Below are 24,796 nucleotides of genomic sequence, written 5' to 3' on the forward strand. Positions count from 1 at the left end.
CAGTCACCTCTAGAGCCAGCCATTGTTGATGTTTTGGATTGTTTTGTATAAAATCTTGCAGTGGGGGAGGAGCTATATGATGGAAGATTTTGTACTAACTAAGATGGCATCTGCATATTTAACAGTATTGTTTCAGTTCCGGCGTTTGTGTTTTTTTAATATCCGACAGTGGTGGTTTTTCGTTTTTGGTTTTGTTTTTTCCATATATAAGGCGCACTGGGTTATAAGGCGCACTGTCTATTTTGGAGAAAATTTAAGATTTAAGTGCGCCTTATAGTCGTGAAAATACGGTACTTTAAAATCCAACATGGACCCCACTGTTGAGTTTTTTTGTTCTATAGTGGAGGAAAATAATCCATAGAATACTAATGGGCGCCATGAAAGCCGTCCTCAGAAATCCCCTTCCGAATACCGATGAAGCGTTTTGCTGATTCACAGGGCAAAGTTGTTTTTTTTACAAGGCATTACAAATCGATAGAAGTAATGAAACCAGCACAAGAAGGCTATCAAAAGTGATCGGGGAGTTTGTTTTAGGCAGAGGCAGAACAATAAAAGCTTTGTGGCCTCTTTCAAGCGTCTATTGAAAAACATGAAGCGCCTTGTTTGCCACAGTCGGCTCCTTCCTATCAACGCTATTTCCTGGAAGTGCTTCTGCTTCCTGTGCAAAACAATGGCAAACAAACAAAAAAAAAGAAAAGACAAGAAAATGCATCTCGTGTACAAAGAAAGTATGAAATTGTGTTAGTGTCCTTCGTTCATTGTGGCAATTGAATCATGCTTGACCTTGTTTATGGTATAATGCGGAATGTCAAAACATTTGCAAGTAACGCACATGGAAGGAAGATAGAGGAGAAATTTACCAACATTGCATAAGCAGTGAAGTATATGAAAAGAAATACTGTATTTCTCCGCACTATATGATGCAATGAAAAGACTTTCTCAAAAGAGCCTTATAGGCCGACGTTGCCTTATAAACGAATCAATATTACATTGGTCAATCATTGAATGGAATTCCCATTAGGAGACCCCCATTTAGTTGATTTAGAACACAACTAACCACGACTACTACAGCTCCATCGAGTGGATGCATGACACAATGCCCAACTACAAATGCCACGACTCTTACTACTACTACTACTACCACCACTACTACCACGACTACTACCACAACTACACTACTACCACTGACACAACTACACTACTACCAACACTATTACCACTACTAAGACTGCTACCATTACTAACGCTACTACCACTATGACCACTACTACTACTACTAACACTGCTACCACTACGACCACTACCATTACATACAACCACCACTACTGTCACTACTACTACCACTACTAGTACTACTACTAACACTGCTACCACTACCATTAAATACAACCAACACTACTATCACTACTACTATCACTACTATCACTACTACTATCACTACTAACACTACCACCACAACCACCACTACCACCACTACCAACCACTACTATAACTGCTTCTTATATTAAAAACAACCTTAAGATAGGCCATTCATTGAAAGTGCATCTTATAATTGTGTCTTCATCCCGATTTTCTGATTCCAATCATTTCTGGGAGAAAAGACAGGCCCGAGGAACAGATGGCTATTAGAAGAGTGTCCAGCTTCTTCAATTTGGAAGCCTCTAGAGATGACATTATGAGAGCATAACTCTATTTGGCTATGGAGTTTTATCCCATTTCCCAGTTTCTCAGGATGCCGGAACTGCCCTCTCAGCGCCGTCCTGAGAAACCCTCAAGGAATGTGTAGAATTCCCAAAGTTTGGGATTTTTCCAGTGCCAATCCGGCGGCCTGGCCCAAGCGACGTCACACGCGCACCTCAACCCAGTCATTTACGACAGGAGTAAATATTTGCCGCGGTAAGGGCGATGGGGTGAGAGACCGCGGTCAACAGTTCCCATGATTCCCCGTGCGCGCATATGTCACACTGAATCCTGGGAAAGGTCACGCTGGAGACCGCCGATGTAAACACTCGCCGACAGCTGGTCGAAAAGAAAAAAAGAAGAATCAAACACTAGACTGACAGGTTAACCATGTAATTTCCGGGCGATTCTCTGGAAAATAATGCTTATCCGTAAATAAAAATCGAAATATGCATACATCACGATCCTTTTTACCCAAAATGCCAAGAAAATGGAAAAGTATCTGTTAACTAATGGCTGCCATTGACGTTGCTATTTTGCTTATTTCACTTGGGTTAAAATCATACCAAGACCTTCCCACTCGAAGTTATCCGAGTCAGTGAGAGGAAATGATATTCCCGCGACGATATTCCCCAAGAGATTCCGCAATAAGGAGTTACGTATTTAATGAGGTCACCTTTAGAAAGTTCTTTCTCAATATACAGCTAGGTTTTTCCACTTGTTACGAGTAGAATCTTTTTCATCCTTCCTCTCTCATCTTCACTCGGGCGTATGTTCATACCATGGAAGATGAGAGGTAGAGCACTGGAGGGAAATGGGTCGCAAGATATACCAAAGCCTAAATCGCATGAAGCTCGATATGGGCCGAACAAACGAGTGCACCAAAAGTTCAGCAAAATAGCTCGAATCTAGCACAAAACACAATGTTTCTGTAACTTCACCGAGCCTGGAAGACTACTGTATACTGACAAGATGGAATAATCATTGCCAGCCCATCCCAATTCAAATGGATAGAATGATTATCAGGGCTGCCAAACGTCAACAATCATATTTCATAATGAGTAAAGAGAATGTCAAGTGGTTAGCACGTCCGGTTCACAGATTTGAGATCAAGAGTTCAATACCAGAATTTATGTTGTCGGGGTACTCCGGTTTACTCCCAAAATGTAAATGAATGCTAGGATAATTGCACATTAAATTGTTCCTAGCTGTGAGTTATTGTTTGTTTGTCTTGTTGACACTTGTGATCATTTATGGGAACGTTTGCCTCTGCATAGTTGAAACCAGCAGGATGTCGTTTTAGGAGATTTAAGTAATTGGGAGGAAAAACAATCATAAAATGACCAGATTAATGTCATTTAATTACTAATTTTTGCTTTTTGTGATCCAGGGGTGGTTGGGGTCCACGTACGTCAACTTTAGGGGAGCATAAAATGTCCTGAAATTTTCTCTGTACACAGCAGCATCCGTGTAACTGAAACAAGTGGCATGTAGAATTGAGTGGAAGTGAAATTCAATTTCGATCACTCTCACTTAATTTGATCGTATTAGAGGTGAGAGCGTGAAAATCAATGTTACCTTAAAGTGCCACGAGAGAGGGAAGGAAATTGGGAGCATCTCGTATACAGATGATGACAAATGTGAGGAAAACATTTGAATTATTTGGATTGACGGGTTCTTAATTTAACAGAGTTGGTGAGATGTGATCGAGCGTAAAAGAAGCACGTTCGGAAAACGACAATCGAAAAGATGCCGGCGCTCTCCAGTTAATCATTCTTTCTATCCACTTTGCCTAAAGATAAATATTAATGAGGATTAGCATGCTACTGCTGTACACCCCCAGGAATGCGAGCAAGGAGATGAAATACTCATTTGCGTGTACTCACCAATGAACAACAGCGTCTATTTTTTGCAAGCCACGACAATTTACTTCTACCAAGAGCGGCGTAAACTGAAATTTTTGGATCAGGAGTAGAAAATCTGCCTTGACAATATTCCTATTTGCACTCAGTGTATTATTAATTCAATGTCAACAACAACTAAGCTTATAAAATATTCAAATGTGCCTTGAAATATACATAAATCAGCAAACATACTTAAATCCTGCCACACTTAAGCCTTTGTAGTCAAATTTTATTGGCAAACAATGAGTTAAAAGACAAAATAACAATAATAAATACATTTTACAAACCCAATCTTCTATACTTGATATAATCTTCTATAACCTTCCTGAAAATTGGGCCTAATTTGCAATCATATGATCAGATTGTGGACATCCCTTGTTTTTTGCAAAAAAAAAAGAGAACTTCCCATGATTTAAACCCCAAAAAGCATGGAAATAAGCATAACGGGGGATTTAATTGTAGTTCTCCCTCTACTCCAGCACCGGTGAAAATTTGGCAGAAAGGGAAGACCCCGCCCACCCCTCGTTCTTACACTCAAAACATTTTGCCAAAGACGGAAGAGTCCACCATGGCTACGTATCAAGTCAGCCAAACCGACATTATTAACGCTGAACTGACGTCACCTTCCACGAACGTATCCTCGTCGTTTGATCTGAACGCAGCTGTGCCATCGGTTGGATTTTTGGATGGGGAATAAAAGATAAGGGAAGGGGGGGGGGGGTGCAATCACAGCAGAGAGTGATGAAAGGGTGGGAGTCTCTTCATTCCCTCCCTCTACGTTCTCTCAAAAACATTCAGCCTTAGGGAGGAGACGAGGGTTCCCTTTCAAGGCGGGCAGGGGAGGGAGATGCGAGAGGGCGAGAGGGGCCTGCGGGGGACGCCCAGCCTTCAGCTTCGCTTTCTCACAACTCTCTCTCCCACCTCCTTACTCACTGTCTTTTGTCTCTCTAATTGGACTGACTGGCCGCAGAGTTTTTGTCCAAAAATCCCGCAGGCTCGGTGACATCACAAGGGAATCAATAATGCTAGCTTAGCTAGCTTTTACTTGCTCATTGGAGCGTGGTTAGTCCAAACACAAAGTGCAGTGATACAGTAAACAATGTTAGCTCACTTGCTATATTTACTCGCATATAAGCCGCGTCTGTGTATAAGTCGCACACTTAAAAATTGGCTTAAAATTGTTGAATTTTACAATTTCTCATGTATAAGCCGCCCCTTGGTTCACAATTTTCACCTCCATATTGATGATTTTCATAGGAAATTTGTTACTTTGAAGGGAAAAGCCGAAATATATGGTGATAAACGAGCATCTTTTCTTTGGACGGCAAGAATGGTAACCCGTTGCGCCACTGTGCCGCCATTCATGTTCGCTGAGAGAGTATTCGAACCCCATTAAAATCCGAATAGCCTGATTTATGAGATCCTGCAGAGTGGTGACAAAAATGCTATTTTGGGAGAAGGAACGTTTCAAGTGGTGAGATTGAAAGTGGAAATGAGAAGGGCAAAACAGTATAGTAGTAGGTTATTGTAATTGATTTTCTGCAAAATGAGTCTTGGAAGTAGCCGTGAATTTTATAGGGGGTTGGGTATATTATTTACGATATTATTGTTAAAAAAATAAGAACCAATTTACGCATCAATGTAGTGACCATATAAAAATCACATTTAAATGCAATACATTTTTACTCTGACATAGAACAGACAAACTATATGAAAATCAATAATACATAGGTACATTGGTAAAATGTATAATAGTAAATAGGCAAGAAAGCCATCAGGATTTTTGTTTTCTGCCAATTGGAGCCAGACAAAAACAGCGATTTGATCGAAAATATGTCAAAGTCTGCTTTTTAATTTATTTGGTAGCAAATTATTAAAAAAAAAATGTGTTTACCATATTTATAATAACAAATATTTGAAAGCAATCTTAGTGTAAGATGTAAAATACGTGGCTTTTTTTGTTTTGATTCTGTTGACGACTAACTCCTTCCTACGCCGCTTGAGCCTGTTGTTTGTTAGTTTTTTATCCGTAAAAGCTTGAGCCTCTTAAAGTAAAGTGATAGCTGGTAAACAAAGGAGAGCAATAATCCCAATTCAGACATCTACACAAAAACAAGATAAACTTAGTGTCCACCATGCATCACAATGTGGCAAAAACAAGAAAATTGGACTTGCTTGCCCACAAAAAAGTCAAATTCTTTCGAAATCTTAACACAGAATACCGCTGATGTTTCAAAACTTGATCGTAAATTTGCCCAATTGCCACATTTTCAAAGGATCGGAATTGGATGTAAAAGATTTGGTTGTTTGCAAAATATTTTTCTTGATGGTTATTTTAAAGTGTTAACTCATTAGCTTCCATTAGCATAGATAGATTTCACTACTTATATTTTCCCCAAAATGACATCATTTTTTTTAATCATTTAACCTCAGGGTTATGTATGCATATGTATGCATATTTAAGATAGATAACTTCATGCATGGGGTACTTAATATTAATAAAGCCGAGTGAGCAAATGAGCTGAAACTGAGGCAAGTTTTTTTGCATGACTACAAGAGCACACCAATAAATATTGGCCATTACATCTGTTGTTGATTTGTCTACTTAGTTTGCGTGTTGTGTACCATAATTTCACAATAGGAATTGATGTTCATTGTAAAAAAGACAACTGTGTTTGGTGGCCTGAACAAATGCTCCAAAATGCAGAGTGACGTCATTTCTGGCTTGTTCTTATCAAATCCTGAAAGTGTTAAAAATGCCACATTGTACAACAAGCTTCTTTTGTTTCTTTTCAGCCATTTTCTAGAGTAAGAGACAAACCGGCATCGAATTAGCAGGATGAAAATGCAATCAGGGTGGGACCTCCCTCTGCTAGCGTGCCAGAATCTGCTTTTCTCATGCCAACTGAGGTGATTTCACTAATGGGGGAGACGCAATCACATTAGTAACTGATTATACTTCTGCTTTTCTTCCAATCTTTTGCCTGGCAACAACTGGGTAGAGCACGCTTCAAAAGTTTCATAGAGAAATAGACAATTTGTTCAATGGGCGATTGACCTTTTGCAAAAGCTCCGCTCCACTTAGTTACAGTCGCTCCTCTGTCAAGATTTTAAAACCGACGGTACAAATTATGGCAGTGAAGGCAAGACCAGGTATGTTGGCGTTAGTATGTTTTGGAAAAAATGCTAAAGCGATATTTTCCTTAAACAAATAATAATTGAGAAGTATTGCCTTAAGAGAACATTTGTCTGCTTTACATTTTGGAGACATTTATTGTAATTTGAATAATATTTTTTTGCATTTAAAACATAATAAAAGTTAACTACCAATCATATTTCATCTTTTGAATGCAGTAATATTATTCTAATTCAATGTCAATGTCAATGAATGAGTTAAAGGCATCAAGCAACAAAATTATCCGAAAGTATAATATATAATATAATAAAAAATAATATAATACAAAAACATTCTTTACACTACTGAAACAAAACTTCGGAGGGACAAGAAAATTCATTAACAAAATACTAAAATTCTACTACTATTTGTTTCTACTACTATATGAGGTCAGATTTTGACCTTTAAGCTAATGGAGAGATGCTGTTTTCAAGTTAAAACTAAGAAAATGTATGCTGAATTTAAGCCTCTTATGCAAGCCATATTTAATGATATTTTCATCAACTGCTGCAGGCCAATAATAAAGAAAACTGGATTGTGGGCTGTAGTTTGAACACCCCTATTCTAAAAAATGAAGCTATTTCATGACGCATGGCTTCAGTCCTCAAGGAATATCATGCAATGAGTCAGCCAGCATTTGAAAGAGGAGAAGAAAGCCAAAAAATCCTTCATTTTTTTTCCTTTTGTGAGCCTTTGTTAACAATGAGTAGGCTCAAATTTCTGCCACCTGGAAATCTGCGTGATGTCGTCACGTTCCACTGGCTCCATTTTTATCCAGCCAATTCCAGTCTTACACCTCCGTCCATATACTACCACATCATTGACGGAGCTTTCTGCCGTAGAAAACAACTTTCCCCAAGTACACAAAACGGCAGGTCCCAACCTGCTCTCACCAAGGTGAATTGCACGCACATTCCACATTTTAATCCTTTCTGGAAAACTCTTATCTTGCCTCCGCACCCCATGATTGACAAAGCCAAACCAATCCGTCGCTCGGAACTCAATCATCGGACAACCCGACTCACGGCGTCCGCCGATTGTCCAGCTCGGAGATTAAAAGCTTTGCCTCCGACTCCTAACTAAAGGCGGTCTCCCGGATTATCCCGGCCAAAGTCCGTCAGAGCGCGGAAAAGGGAAACCCGTGAGCTCACCCGCTCGCCGCTGTTCCTTCGAAGGGTCCCCACCGGCAGTTTGAGCATCAACCGGCGGGTCCTCCCGGGCGTCACCGCTCCTTGGACCAACATGGTGCGCTCCGGGGTGTCGGCGGGCGTGCGAGCGCCGCGCGAAACCGGCCCGGATGGCATCCGCGCCGTCCCGTCCAGCGCGAGGCTCGAGGAAGGCCGGCCAAAGGAAGAGGAGGCGCCGCGGAGAAAGCCACCTCCTAAGTTCCTCTCTTTGTTGCGAGCGCGCGGGCCATTCCGCCGCGCTCTCTGTTCAATGAGTGAGCAGGAGTGGGAGGGGAGACGCTTTTGTCTCTCTTTCTGGCGCTCTGACAGCGGCGGGGGAACATGGCGCCCTCCCCCTCGCTCCTTCGGCACTTCCTCCAGTCGGAGGATTTAACAGGGTCACGGGATTGGCGTGACGTCACAACCATTGGGAGAGATGGTTGTTTTGCGTGAATGAAAGGCCACGGGTGTGAATGTTACCCAGAAATGAGACCGCTCGCAGGTCCGGTCACGGATGCGGCAGGTTTACCAAAATGTTAGATGGCTGTCGTAGTTCTGTAAGCCTAATGTGAAATACGGAAAGCTTGTAATGTGTTCCATCAATGTCATTTGAAATGCTGCGAGCGTGGAGCGTGTTCCGTAAGCGTATTACGAAACAGCACAAGCGTAAAAGTGTGTTCGAAGCATGTAGCTGATTCATACTGTACGTAGAGAAGTACTGTATTTACTGGCGTATAAGCCGCACCCTTAAAATTGCCTTAACATTCTTGAATTTTACAATTTCTCGCGTATAAGCCCCTCTCATTCCCAATTTTCACCATCATGTCCATGGTTTTAATAGGGAGTACAAATATGTTACTATGAAGGGAAAATCTTAAGAAAAATCATCACAAGTGGTATTTCTCAGATACTGTATGAATCAAAAGCATATTATTAGGGTCAAAGTCATAAGGAAGTTAAAATACCTGTCCTTTGTAAGTGATAAATATCAAATTATTCAATTTGAAAAGAGAAACAAGTCTTAATGAGAACATGATGCCTCATGCCATTTTGTTGTGACATCATCATGCCATGGCGGCCTCAACTTGCAGTTTTGTGCATGTTATGTTTTTATGCGCATATAAGCCATACCCTCGATTGAGTTATCATTTTTTTGACCGACAAAAGTGGCTTATATGCGAGTAAATACAGTAACTTCCTATCCGCAACCGCATATTTTAGCCCCCTGCTGTCAAAACGGCAGACAAAGAGTTGCCCAAAAATCAGCAGGAACTGACAAACGAACAAAAAGCATCCTGGAATGACCCTCCAAATCAATCAATAGGAAATGATCCAAAATTTAAAGGACGCAATTTGAAAGTACCCTAAAATGGAAGTGGTAAAAAAGGGGGTGAATGAACACGTTTTACATATGCAATAAATACATTCTTGTAAGCTTGGAAGACATTTTACGTACGCTGTATTTCACATGCGGCATGAATCTAATGCTATAAAACAAGCGCAAAAAATCAAGTTTTACACAAAAAATCAAGTTTTACACAAAAAATAATTGTGAATTTATACCCAAAACAGGCTTTTGTGTGCATAATTTTTTTTTTTTTTGTTGGCTCAGAACACGTTTTACGTACCCGGTATTTCAAAATAGGCGAGTCGAGTTGTCGCATGAATCTTGGGAATATTTCGATTCAAGGGCAAATTTATGGAGTATTAAAAATTGTACAAAAAATGCTTTCATAGAAGAAGGATAAATAGCCAATCAGCCTTTAACGCAGATTTTTTTTCCTCAGAAAAATGATCCAGAACAATACCCGCCCAGCCCTCATTGGCCACCCACTGGGATCACATGCGTAGGGAAACCTCAAAAGGAATATGGGATTTTTTTTCCTTTTTTTTGCCATCTGGTCGGGAGATTATTGATGAAATCCCACATCCGTTTTTTTTCCCTTTTTTCCTACACTGTCTGGATTTAGTTGGCAGGGGAGAATGGCACACGAGCGAAGGAAGAAGTCAAGCCTACGTTATTCTAAGGCAAGCTCGTGTATATATTTGTATCCTAAATATTGAGGAAATGAGCCACATTTCCCGGGGGCAGCCTCATGCGGGTCAGCAACCACTCAGCTGACTCATTCCTTCTGCCTTCAGCCTTGACATTTCCATTTTGGAATCCAATCACATTTGTGTGCCATTGGCCGCGATAGACGTCCAGGGACAGTGGTCACTATTCCAAAGTTATCATGAGGTAAAGTCCAGGGGTAGGGAACCTATGGCCCGGAAGCCACATAAGGCTTGGGAGCCACATTAGGCTCTGGAGAGACATTAGGCTCTGGAGCGACATTAGGCTCTGGAGCGACATTAGGCTCTGGAGCGACATTAGGCTCTGGAGCCACATTAGACTCTGGAGCCACATTAGGCTCGGGTGCCACATTAGGCTCGGGTGCCACATATGGCTAGGGTTCCACATATGGCTAGGGAGCCACATATGGCTAGGGAGCCACATATGGCTAGGGAGCCACATATGGCTAGGGAGCCACATATGGCTAGGGAGCCACATATGGCTAGGGAGCCACATATGGCTAGGGAGCCAAATGTGGCTCTCCAGCCACATTAGACTGGAGCCACATTAGGCTCTGGAGCCACATTAGGCTCTGGAGCCACATGATGCTCTGGAGCCACATGATGCTCTGGAGCCACATGATGCTCTGGAGCCACATGATGCTCTGGAGCCACATGATGCTCTGGAGCCACATGAGGCTCATTTGATGGGTGCATATGGCTCTGAGCTAAAATATGAAAGCTGGTGGTGATAGAGCAGGATTCCAGGGGATAATATTTTGTGGCCCCCATTTGATATCTGATTGTAGAATTAGCATTGCACTCACATATTTTGCAACAGGTAATAAAATATATGTACATTATTTGAAATATAGGGTATCGATTTAAGGTCGTAATAAATAAAAAGAAGAATTTGAACGGATTAAAAGAAATTGTAAAATGAAGACCGCAAAATATTTTCCCCGGGGCTGCACGTTTGAGACCCCTCTTTTATATGACAGTCATAAAAAGAAGGCTATTTTTAGATTAAAAAGTGGTGTCTAAAAGAGCACCATCCTCCACTTGAAGTGAGTGTCTACCACCGTCAATGACAGGCAAGAGTTCAATGAGTCCCCGATTATGGGTTAAGGGTATGAATAAAATTATGTTTTGACAGATGTAGAGGGGGGAAATGTTTGCATTTGCGACTAATGCAATCCACACATAAAAATAAAAATCAGCATTAAACGGTGAATATTAAGCTGGGTGAGATAGTGACACGCCTCCATGATCTGGGTCATTTGGCGCCAGCAGTCCTGGAAATAAATCAGCTATTAATACGCGGCGCTCATAGTGAGATTTGGTTGATCGGAATCGAACAATTATTTCAAGCCGGAATCAAAGAGCGACTAATTTTATGATAAGAAACGTCAGCCTACTCTTTGTTTTGGGATGTCAAAAAAAGAGGAACATAGAGAGGCTTTGCATTCTTTGGATAGGAACTCTTAATCGGAGCATTTTTTAAACCTTTGTTTGAATTAAAAATATATACATGAACACGACATAAAGAGCTAAAAAAAATATAAAATGAAATGTAACTATTGTTTTTGTTAAATCCTTTATTTTAGTCGTTTTTGAAAAGTTCTTAAAACAAAACAAAAGGTTGAAACTAAATATTCTTAGTTAAAAAAATAGGGAAAAACTACAAGTATGAGAGTTCTTATCCACCCCACACTGGACAATCAGTCACATTGCCCACAACTGAGGGATATTGGATTAAAATCCAATTTTAATCCAATATAGTTATATCTACACAGTGTCATAGGAAATGCATATTAAATCTACTCCTATGCTTTTATGAAGTTTATGCGAGAACAGTAGCAGTGTAACTATGGCGTCACAATGTCCTCAAAACGACAAATTGCAAAGAACTAAAAATGGCATCGCGTGCTCTGGCAGAATTTTTAAATGACGCGTCCTTAATACTAGATGGATTTAAACTGAACTAGGGGGGTCATCTTGCTACAATGGAGTCATTTTGACATGCCCGTTACATAAGTGATGAGAAGGAAACAACAGCCTCAACCATTTTCTTGGAAATGATTCACACAGTAGTTTCAACTTGGAATTCACCAACTCTGTACTTTATGAGGGCAGCCAACTCTGTTTACGCTACACTGCATGAAGCAGGCGCCCACATAAAACACTTCAACTCCGCAAAGGTCAACAACAAGAAACGACAAGCATTTTGCCATAACATGACCTGCACTTTCACTTTAAACTGCACGTATCTTCACATCAATTTAAATGATTTAAAGTTGACTTAGAATGTGAGTTTCTATAGGTAAATATGTATTTAAATCATTTTCTTAATTAAAGAAATAACCATGATTAAAATTACAATTATAATGGAATTATTATATTAAACTGGCATCCACATATGTGGATATTGCATTTTGGGTCATGTGGGCCATAGCAAATGTTAACCTTATGGATTATATGATTTAAATTTATAATGTTCACATTTGTGGATGTGGATTGTCTTTTTTTGTCTTTATTTATTTATTACCCATTTATTTATGTCTAAAATGTCTTTAGCTGTGTCTGTATTCTCACCTTCTTGCTACTGTGACAATGAAATTACCCAAATATGGGATGAATAAAGTTATCTAATCTAATCTAATTTAATAAAATGACTTATATTTGCCTTATAAACAGTTGGTTCAAATAATATCAATCAATTAATGGGTAAGACAAAAAAATGAATGCATTTTAACCTGACATGCCTTATCAACAACACAAAATTGTCAACTAAAGTACTTTTTATGTCATCTGTTTCTTTTACTACTTCATCTTGGATTGGGAAAGAACTCATTCTCACATCAACCTATTTATTTACAATTCAAACTGCCATGACTCAAACCCAAATGTCCATTTGTCTTCATTTAACTAGTAGTTATTGTAAACCCGACGTACCAAACGACCCAAACATTCTGACTACTTTGTGGCAAAGACGTTTCTTCCCCCAAAAATATGAACTTCTGCTTTATGAATGCCGGATGGAAGGAGAACAGATGTAGAAGAGAGCAGATGTGATGGAAGCCTGCCCATTTTGCAGCAGACTAGGGAAAAGAAAAAAAAGAAGGCAAGGAAAGGAAGAGGGTGACGTTCGGCTATGGGAACCGGGGAGGGAAATTGGCGAGGGGGGGGCGGCGGTGAGGGCTTTGGGGGTTGGGGCCGGCTTAGAGTTTCAATTAAACCACACAAGGAACGAATGCATTTTTAATCACCCTGCTCCGTTTCCTGACGTGCCAGCCTCGGTCTTTGAGCCACCATCTGCGCGGGTGTCCAGAAAACCGGGAAAAAAGCCACACAGCAGCGATGCTCCAAGACGGAGAGACATTTCACGGGGGGCGAATTCACATCCAATTAGCACCTAAGGCACATATCATTCCGCTAATGTTAAAGGAGACGTGTCGCCATGGAGAGAGGTGCTACAGGCTAATTTTGCGCCCTGGGCGGCTAACACTCTCAAGAATCAAAGAGGGGGGTTCGTGCACCCCCAAAGACGGGATGTCCCCATGGCGATTTTTACAGTTTCAATTCTTTCAAGATATGTTTTGCCGATACTGATGCCCATATTTTCATAAACTGGCCCACATGAGATCTATTTGCCAAGAATGAGGCTTGAGAACCAAAACCAATTTGACACCACGACAGTTTTTGATCAATTGTTTTTTAAAGTGGCTAAAAAGCACTATGGTAATGAAAAAAACACGACTACTGGATCGGATTTGATTTCAGGACCACATTCGACATACTGACTGGTACTCCAAAAACGGGTGCCGAAACTGAGAATCGGATCGAGACATCAGTTCCCCAAAGTCAAGTGCGCCTTGATCGGTCGCCCTAAATTGCTCATGTCGAAAACCGGCCCTGGTTGTTCAATTCTTTGCGAGTGAATGAAACTTATGTGCCAAAAACTATGAAAATGAAGCCAGTTAGCCACAACTATTTTGCCTGCAAACATGAAACAACTTAAAGCTCTTTCTTCAGATTTTGGACGGCTCGTGCTCGGGGCGGGTATTTATTTATGTCACGTTTTGGAGCTATTGTCGCGACGGCGGGAGATCGTTGGAATGTTAAGCTCGTCGGCGTGACTCTTGAGCGATTTATCTCTGTTGACCTGAAAAAATTTAAAGCCTAGCCGTGGTTCTAGTGTATTTCCTGACCCACTTTCACTACGCGGCGGTTGTAAAAGAAAGGTTGGTTGCCTCGAATCCTCTTAGCGTGGCTGAATCATTCATGCGGCCTCTCTGCACTAACCCCATGCTAATTAGAATAGCTCGAGCCATGCACAACTATGTCTGAAGCAGTAATAACAAATCCCGTGCGTAGTTGCATCAGTTCAATGTGAAATAACAATGAGAAACAGACACACATTAACTCATTGGCTGCCATTCACAGCCAGAGACGTCCAACAATTTTTTACACTAAACCAGCAGTGTCAAACTGGTCACTAAAGTAGGACCAGCAAAATAAAATTTAGGTCAAATTTCCATAGTTCAGAAATGACAATATTTTCATATTTTTAGGAGAAAAAAAAACTTGTGGATTGATTTGGACGTGAATGGCAGTTAATGAGTTAAACAGCTATCCTATCAAGTTAAAACAGTTTATAATATTTTTATGCACACACAGCAATCAACTCCTCATTTGAATATTCATCAATGCAAAGTGACCATCTATCCTAATTTTTTTCCAGCATCAGCAATTAGTACAATGAATAAATGAATATGATAATTAGGTTGGCTAAAACAAAATGCAGTGGGGGTTCTCCTCGAGTCTTGATGCTGTATGAATAATCCAAGGTTTTTACGCCTAAAAGCACCGTTCGGAATGATCATTCCTGATCAGTTCACATAGTTACAAGAGCGCTAACATTGTTGCTCAGCAACCGAATCTTGAAGGCGCTACGCTAGCAGCTGAGTTCATCCTGATAACGGATTACTTACTCTTCCCTCCAACAGATGCTAGTGCTGGTAAACAACGTTACGGGGAAACAGGAGCTTAATGACCAAACTCATTACATTATCGAGTGGCTCAAGCCGAGAACTCGGAAGCCTCGTAGGTATCCTACCCGCACCAGGAAAGTCTCAAAGTTTGCATGGCCCAAAATAAACAACAACCCGGGATTTGAAAACAAACCTAGGCATGGGCATCCATCGCTCCATCGTTGGATAAAACGGTATGTGCGGGGTAAAAATATGGATGCAAACAATCGCCAAGCACCCCATCAAATTGCTACGGTCCATCCATCTATCCCTAGGGGTGGGCAAACTTTTGGGCCCGGGGACCACATTGACTTTAAAAATGTGACAGATGGGCCGGGTCAGCACAAGCTACGAAACTATATAAAAAAGTGCATCCGTTAACAGTACATATGAAACATAAACAGGAAAAAAGGACTAAAGTATTAACATACTCATCACTCATCATTAAAGTAAAAAGTATGAAGTACAAAGTAAAGTAAAAAGGAATGGATTAAGAAATATTAAAATCTAATTTTAAAATAGATAGAGGGGCTGTAATACGCTACTGAGGGACTGTACAGTAACCCAAGTCTGAGTCTGCAGAATGTCCCCACCTTGTGTCTGTCTTGCTACCGAAACCAACAAATTTCCCGAATACGGGATGAAATAAAGTTCTAATGTAATCTAACTATGGTACGAATTGAGCTCTGGTTCGTAATATGGCACAGTGGCTTTGACACATTAAGCAAAGCGCATCACAGCCCGCTCGGAAGCGAACCTACACCAACACTCGGTCTAAGCGGCTGTTTTATCCACACCAGCACAAAAGGTGGCTACCACATAACTTTTAACTTTGGTCAGAAAAACAACGGAGCGGACAACAATCCTAAAAATGTCAAAAACATTCCCTTGCTCAGCTTGTTGTCCTCTCATTCCTCAGAGCCCCCAAGGCTACCAAATTTCTTGAATCCACCTCCGCCGGCAATTTTACATTTGATGGATGAAAGATTCCTAAAGTCTCTCCTCAGTGGTCTGACCTTGTGCCGAGACACGGAGGCCAGACGAGCAAGGTTAGCTCCCCGGACTGCCAATTTATCCTCACAGCGTTACCTCTGACATATAATCGGCATATTGTTTCTGCACTAATTAATGAGAGAGCATCTGGAAGAGACGTGAGCATATGCCGGCCTCTGGCCTCAAATCATAATTATGCGCTAAGAGGTCAGCCACATCATGCGCGAAAGAGACGAGTGAAATAATGTTTTTAAAATAGCATCGCGGCGATACTAGTGTCGGTATTGATATGGCACTTACAAAGACATCCATCAGCATGTGCTCCAAGGTCACTTCCATGTCCTCAAGTCGGGACGACAGAGTCATTCTTCAGCCCGTGCAACAACAAAAAAAAAGGACTCAAACTATGCCTAAACTGTGCTGTACCACAGAATCCTAGCAAATTATTCTCCCAATACAAAAGCCATGGTTTTAGCCTGTTTTTGTCCAGAAAAAGTAGCTTTGAGACCTTCCAGTCTAACTTGCCGTTAGCCAGAACTCGATATTACTGTCATCTCCAGAAAATTCTACTCATTGGTAGCTTTTTTTTTTAACATATTGGAACAGGATGTCTCCTCCCCGGCCCGCTATTTTTCTCTAGCGTTCCCCCTTTTTCCCCAACGTGCCCTTTGGACTCTGTGTCCACAGTGGACGTCTTTGTCCATGGAGAGCCCAGGGCGACCGATGCCCAGTTCTGGGCGCTTTCGGCTTGGCTCATCGTCACTTGGATTGGGTTCCTTGTCAATGCGCCATTGTGAGGGCCTCATTAAAGACCGGCTGGGGATCTCGCGTGTCTCACAGACATGCGGGGGGGACAACAACAGCGATATGTGGTGGATTTGGCAGGAAGCTTACGTAACACTGATGGGAAAGGGGAGGGCGCCAAGCCGTTTGGGGGACATTCGGGGCACCCGTGAGGAAGGAAGCAAGAAAAAAAGGGTGTTCATAGAAGATCTTTGAGAAGAGTTGTTTTTGTTTTACTGTTAAGCATGGATTGGATTGCACCCTGCGTTACCCCGTAAGGCGATTTTGAATCCAAATGAAACATAAAGACTCCGTCAAAGGAGGAGGAACAGTGTAGGGGAGATTTGTTTTGATCTGAGATGTTCACAAAACAGGATAGGACCAGAATAAATATGGAGAAACACGTTTTCATGCAAGCATTTGCTCAAAGTCGAAGCAATTCCACTGTAATGGTCCACGGGAGCTAGTTTGGACCCCGAAGCGGTCGACTCGAACAAATGAGGCGTGCATTTATTCGATTAAAAAAACTCTCAAGAACCTGAGGGTAAGTGGGGACGCAAGGGAAGGGTATGACACCAAAACAAAGGACGCCACTCAACCCCACTGCAATCTTTCCATCTTTGGCTTCACTTGTCTTCATCAAAAAATCCATCTAATTCCTCTATTATAAACCGCTAGTTAGACACATGCCCCTCCCAGTCAAAACGAACGTTTTGCAATCGTCAATGACAACCAACCGATTACAAGGACCCTGCAAAAAAAAATCCAAATAAACTTGACAGTACCATTAACAGCATGTCAATGCAGTCCGAGGCGTTAGCATATTGTCCTTCTGCGTCTGACCGCTCCGGAAAGTTCCCTGCAGCGTTAATCCAGAAAGCGTCAACTCCATCTGAACTTTGAGCGCAGCAGTTGACACTTGGCATGGTAAAAATAAAAAATAAAAAATAAACTCCTAAGAAGAAGCCCACCACATACTGTCAAAACTCTGGATCTCTAAGGACATTTTAACTAGGGAACACCTCTTCCTCTTCATCACTTGTGCTAATCTTATCACCTGGCACGGAAAATCGGCTGCTAATCAAACCTTGGCAAGGATTCTGAATTGGGGAGTTGGCCTACACACACCCACACACACACACCCACACACTGTCATTCAAAAATAGCATCTACTCCAGACACATTGATAAAGCCTCTTAGAAGGTTTGCGGCCAACTGTTTCAGGGATTTATTCCACGTACAGTGTGAAGCTAAGATGGTGAGGAGACTCTTAAACACTGATTTATTCACTAAGGTCGCTGGGGGTGCTGGAGTCTATCCCAGCTGACGTTCAGCAAGAGGCGGGGGAGACCCTGAATCGGTAGCCAGCCAATCGCAGGGCACTAGAAGACAAACAACCATCCACGCTCACACTCGTACCTCAGGACAATTTAGTGTCCAATCAGCCTACCATGCATGTCTTTTTTAGAATGTGGGAGGAAACCAGAGTACCCGGAGAAAACCCACTCAGAACATGCCAACTACACACAGGTGGACTGACCTGGATTTGAACCTAGGTCCCCCAGTGTTAGGGCGACGTGCTATTCACTTATCCACCGGACTGCCCCGATTTATTCATTCTTTCATTATCATCATATATAGATGATTTAGAAACATTTGCATTCGCTTCTTCTATAGCGTGCTAGCTCGTCCGAATGAGGAAAGCGAAAATAGATGGCCGTTACTTTCTTTTTTCAGACTTATATTTCTGTTCTTTCAGCCAGAGGGCAGCGAGTTGCATCGCACTCTGTCATTCCTGGCTTACACGTTACAAGAATTCTGCAGAGTCACTCGGCACCCTAAATATGTCATTCCGCATTAAGCCCACGTCCTGGTTGTGTTTGTCACTCTGAGAGATGCTCGCTGTCATTTCTGCAAAGGAGGATAAGAGCAGGTGCGCTTGACAACCCTACGCATCTCTCGCCGCGGGGGCGTGGCTAGCCCATCGCAAACATCCCAATTCATCAAACCTCAATAAATAGCCTCTTTAGCTTGGAGCGCTTGTCGCCTGAGCAAACAGAATGCGACGCTTTCTGTATTTGGGCATATTTTAGGCTTCCTACATTTTCTGCCCTAGTAAATATTGTCAGATTTACCCAGCAACAAGAAAGCTCGACACTCAAACGCGAATGGACGCGCGCACGTCTACCGACTGATCCCATTAGCGGCCGTCCGACTCAATTGTCGTGATTTACCCAAGAGGCGAAACGCAACGCTCACGTTCACTTAGCGTCGAAGTACGTTTGCCCAACATTGGCGCGTGATTACGAGTCTGATTTGTAGGGGTTGGTGTTAAATATTTAATGCCACAGCTACATATTTAATCGGTACAGGGTCAACGATGAGGGGGAAATGGGGTGGACACGATTCAACTCTTCGGGAAAAACACGGGTTTACACGCTGGAATGCGTGCAAGTCGGAGAGTATGGCGCTGTGTTTAAAAAGACGGGAACAGACACTGTAATGGATCGTCGCCTTTCCAGTTGAATTAACTGCCAATGCTTAGGAACTACAAACAAGATATTATATATAATGAAAAAATATTGGAATCCCAGTACTAATTGATATATACTATAGTAAAAATGACCTACCAGAACAGTGACAAATGTCTGACAACAATATTAAAGTTAGAAAAATCATAATTAAGAGAGCGTACTTCATTGATTGCATTGCAATTGTCTTGTTTGTGCTGTTTTTAGTCTTTGGGTTGAAATGAAGTCATTAATTATACACAAAGGCGCTCCTGCTTCCCCACCTGGTGCCTTTTAAAGAAGCTCTAATGACGGTTGGGCGGGGTGGTGCTGTGAGCGTAAGGTCTGTGTTTATCGGGGCCAAACGGCCCGTCGCCACCGCCACCTTCACACGGTAGCGCCGCCGCTCATTAGAGGCGAGCTCAAGGTCCCCCCTCTCTCTCTCATTGGCTTCATACATCAGGCTGACCACGTGGGTCTGACAGCTGGCTGCCTTTGACAAAGAGCCATTCTTCCGTGCACATTTTCTTTTTTCATTAACGGATCCAAGTTCGGGAATTGCTACGTTATATTTTGGGATGTCAAAGTAAAGCCACTAGCAGAGCGTCCCCTGGCGGCCCATGTGGAAGATGCATGTTATTGAATTAAATGGAATTGATGACCTTTGTTATTATACTAATGACCTAATTATACTATCATGTATTTTTTAATGAAATGGAAGATTTTTTTGTTGATATTACTGGAAATAGGGTTGAAAAAAATTGTAAAAGACAAAATGCAGAAATACAATTGGAATAGATACGAAAAATACTAGTATATTGAGCAAAATTGATGTTAAAATTAAAAAAAGAGTCGAGTACAAGCGACCAAAAATTTAAATTAAATTCCAAAAACTAATTTTATTTATGCCAAACAATTAAAAAATGTGTTCACTTCTTTGTAAAATAGAGAAGTTGAACAAGTACTCACGAAACCAAATAAACAACAACAAAAGCATATTATACAGGGCAAACAAGAGCATATGTTAGCAAAAAAAAAAAGCTATGCATCCAAACAGACACCTCCAGACGCATAATAATGGCCTTCACTGCCATGGCAGATGTTCACATCTGCTCCAAATCCTCAGGAGTGTGCATGCATGTATTCACACGTGGGCCGAGATACAAAGCTGTCGCTGATGTCCGATTTAATTGCTGTAACAAGCTAAGCATCGAGGGGCAGTGAGACCATTTTTTTAATTCCCCCGGGGATGGTGAGCATCAATCTATCAGGTGCCATTTCATATTTGGCTTTTGTTTGCTGGATGGTGAACATAAGAGGGACTAATTAGGCACCTATTAACTTTTGTGTGAAACTGGCAGCTAAAGAGCAGAGGTGGAATCAAATAAAAAGGATTGAAACCAGAAAATACACTGGCCAGGTTGGTAGGAATTGATTCTGAGCCGGCGGCCATCTTGGGGAGAGAAACCAGCAAACTAGATCTGGTAAAGTACATATTGAACAGTATTATCACGTTAGTTCTTAGTACTCCTCAGTACCAATGACCTATACAAACTGAAGGCTAAAATATTCCTGCTAAATTCAGAGTCCTGCACTCCTGCTTCCAAAATAATAAAATATTCTCTTCCCCAGAGCCCAATTGGGTAAAATTGATTCTCCTTTCAACCTGGCACCTACACCGTCTCTCGTTCTATTACTCCCAGTTTCCTATCGCTCCATCTGTCTATCCGTCCATTATTTTTTCTTTTGCAGCTGCTTCTAAACTGCAAATCTCAGCCATCCTCTCCATTCCGACCGTTGGTGCACGCGGCACATTATGCAGAAGGAACAACATGGATGTCTCTGTCTCCTTGAGCGTGCTAATCATCAAATTTGTCATTAGCGCGCTGGGGAATACAAGCATTATCTATAGCGCATTAAGACAACTCCAAATGCTTTGGAACCAAGCGCGACTTTTCCGAAGACAAAATGTCAACACATTTAATGACTTTATAAAGACCTCAAATGATGTTTGTATGTTACAGTAAACTGCTGCAATTTGCTAATGGTAATATTATCATAGTAAATTGCTGCTCCTTAAAACACTGAATATTTTAAAAAAATACCATTAAAACATTAATATTAACACTACATGTGACTGGGAACAGACAAAAACAAAAATAATAAAAGCAGATTATTATTTAAAAAAAATTTAAAAATCACTAACAGCCAAATGTAGCTTTTAGCCGAAAAAATAACAGTAAAAGTACTCAAGTGTTTTGCTCTTATTTTCTATACTAAACTACACCTTGAATAACTTCATTTATTTATTTATATATTTACTTATATATGCATTTATATTTTTTAATTTATTAACTTATTTAATACTGATTTTCTAATGTTAAAATGTCTTTTTCTGTGTCTGTATTCTCACCCTCTTGCTACTGTGACAGTGAAATTTCCCAAATACGGAATTCATAAAGTTATTTAATCTAATCTAATCTAATTTAGCAACCCCCTTTTTGAAAGCAGGCTTTTTATATTCTCCAATACCAAAGAATTGGGGGGGGGGGGGGGGGGGGGGCTTATTTAACTTTTTTGGAATGGCCTGTACCACGTTGCAGCTGTTTTCAGTCCTCGGTTGTCTTGTTAAGAGTACAGCGCAACCCCCCCCCCCCCCCCGACCCTCAGAAATGGACCCCGGCCCATGAAATTTGTTGTCATTGCAACACTGCCAATTACCCGTGAAGGAGCACCGGAGCGAACCCAAACGGAACACGGCAGAGCTGAGATTGAAGCTCGGTGATTTGCTTTCGCCGAGCACCTCCAGGCAGTCCCCGCCCGGAATGATGTCGGAGCCGGACTTGAACAGCCGGAGCCCAACTGGGAGTAGCACAGTGTAGTCGCAAGCGTTGTTATGGATGTACTTCCAAATTAGGTTTCGCAAAACATTCGCCATTGGTTTGTTTTCGTCTGCCTCGGGACAGAGTTGATTTCGGTCCACTTCACGGCGAGCCCATCAATCTTAAAACTTGCTGGCTCGCAACCGCTGCAATCCCAAGCGAGAAGACAAATGGCCACAAGTAGAAGGAAGGGAGTGCTTCTAATGGCGGGGTTATGTGAAAATAGCTACAGACGGAACAGGAGAATAGGTATGATGGGCTTGGAGGAGTGGTGTACAAACTGTGGCCCACTGCCCAGATTTCATTGGCGTATGCACCGACCGGTCTTCTGATAAACTGATGTATTATATCCTTTCAACACAAGGGTCACCCTTCATGGTAGGAGTGACATTACTAATCGTTAGCTCGTTCATCAAAGTCTCTGCGAGTGTGTATAAGCAACTCCCAGTAATGGTAGGCCAAATTACTACTCTGTCTTGTAAAACTTAAGAGATGGGAAAGGTCGAATGGGGCTTCACCGTGGCGTAAATCTACTGGTTTTACGACAATTAATGTAAAGTTAATGGCATGTTGTGAAACAGACTCTGAGATCAGAGTCAATCGACTCTAAGACTGCAACTTACGACAATGGGAAGAGTGAAATAAAATCATTCGTTTCATTTCTAGCAAATCCAAAGCCGCAAAGTGTAACATGGGCACCGTCTGTTGCCATGACAACCCCTAACATTAAGCGAAATGTGTGCTTTCTGGAGAGCTGGATTATGCTTTTGATTGATTCCATGGCTTCAAGAGGGCAGCAGAAGATTTGACATGCTTGAACAGCGGTGCACCGTGAACACACGCTGCTCACAAAGATGGCGGTCGTGCCCTTCACGTGGCGAGGGCAAAGCGGCGATACTTGAAGAAGGGATCAACGTACACACATCAACCAATAATGGCTACCCTGCTGACATCGGTCAAAATACATTGGCTCGTTATTTGAAGTGTGGCGTGAAAACGTAGCGAGAGATTCTTAACTACACAGTAACCCGTTGTGAATAGCAGAAATGTGTGAAGGGATTTCTTGCTACTAACTGTTTTTACAATTTCTTAGACTCAGTAAAAACAATGAATAAAAGAACAACATATTATGATTTCCATTTAGTGAAACATAAGTAGAGATCATGGGGAGTATAGTAAGCACCACTGTGTTCTGTTTAGAGTAAAGCGTTGGCATTATATTGTATAAATCCAAAGGCAGGGTTTAAAATTGGCTGTAAATGGCAGAAAATTTTCTTTGGGTTTTTTGTATAAATACAAAAAGATATAGCCGGACAACACATCCCAACTTTTGGTGCTAGGAACGTTCATTCATTTTTTATTTCTCTGCAAAAATTAACTACCGTATTTTCACGACTATAAGGCGCACTTAAAAGTCTTCAATTTTCTCCAAAATAGACAGTGCACCTTATAATACAGTGCGCCTTATACATGGAAAAAATGTCATTCATTGAGGGTGCGCCTTATAATGCGGTGCGCCTTATAGTCGTAAAAATACGGTATTTAAAAAAAGGAAACTATTTGAAAAGCATTAGAAAATAAGATAATAGAGGTATATTATTGCCTTTACCCATTTTTGACATTTGGCAGCTCTGTAATATATATACCCAATTGTTGATGTTTAGAGAGAAGGACTTGCAAATGTCCAAATGCCCTTGAGGGTGGACTAGTGACCGTTATTTGACTGTTATTAAATGTCTCTTGCGGTTCTAAGCGCCATACTTAAATCCTACCGTGTGCTGAATATGTATGTGTGCTGCCAAAGGCACTCCCACCTTGTCCCGTAGATCCAACCCCACTCACCCTGCCTTTTCCCTCCTAATTATTTTCAGCCGAGCTGCGGGGCGTTTGGCTGTGGGGACGTGAGATCTGCTCACTTCTCTTTTGGCTGACTCGAGGCGCTTTCTGTCCCTATTTAGTTTTCCTGACAGCCGCTAGAGTGGGACTTAAGATGCCAAAATTACAATTAAGGGCAAAAATAAATACGTGAATCAGAAAAATTTTAAAAAGTAGCAGCAAATCGCAGAGCACATTAAGACCGACAACCATTCACATACACACACTTGTACCTACAGAAAATTACCTACAATTACCTTCGCATTCTTGTTTTTGGGATGTGGGAGGAATCTAGCGTACCCAGAGAAAACCCACGCAGTCATGGGGCGAATAAGAAAATACACACAGTAACCTACCAGGGATTGAACCCTCGAATTCAGAACTGAATGGCCAACGTCCTAACCACTCAAACACCGTTCCACTGCACTTTTTGATGTATTTTACTGGAAAAAAAGACAATTTTTTGTGCTTCAGCTAAGTCCTATCTCCCGAATTCAGCAAAGTATCTCCCAAGGTATCAAACAAAGTATCAAGTACTCCACTAACCTTTATGCTAAACGATGAAGCTAACCATGAACATAATCAAGCTGAAGTCAACCAAGCGAGCATAAACAACATCCGTTGGGGAGTGATGGAGTGTGCTGGTGGGCGTTGATGATTTGACGGATAAGGTATCGACGGGGATAATCTCTTGATAACTACTCCATATTGATTGGGTACGGAGGACGGGAGCGTTAACAATG

The 24,796-nt window shown here is 41.5% G+C and overlaps 1 protein-coding gene across 9 annotated transcripts in view; it reads right to left on the reverse strand.

Annotated features, from left to right (window-relative positions):
* frmd4a (FERM domain containing 4A) overlaps positions 1-24,796 on the reverse strand; it is a 78,964-nt gene that overhangs the window by 32,088 nt on the left and 22,080 nt on the right. The window contains exon 1 of one of the 9 annotated variants that reach the window (XM_077736221.1): positions 17,572-17,790. The exons of 3 other annotated variants lie outside the window; for them this stretch is intronic. In XM_077736221.1, coding sequence (XP_077592347.1) covers positions 17,572-17,712 — 141 coding nt within the window. In that variant the 5' untranslated portion in view covers positions 17,713-17,790. Of the gene's footprint in view, positions 1-7,910; positions 8,276-16,303; positions 16,469-17,571; positions 17,791-24,796 lie in introns of those variants that run through there. 5 more of the 9 variants (XM_077736242.1, XM_077736231.1, XM_077736214.1 and 2 more) reach the window with 5 other exon arrangements.

Source organism: Stigmatopora nigra, chromosome 2 (genome assembly GCF_051989575.1).
Source record: "Stigmatopora nigra isolate UIUO_SnigA chromosome 2, RoL_Snig_1.1, whole genome shotgun sequence".
Taxonomy (NCBI): Eukaryota; Metazoa; Chordata; class Actinopteri; order Syngnathiformes; family Syngnathidae; genus Stigmatopora; species Stigmatopora nigra.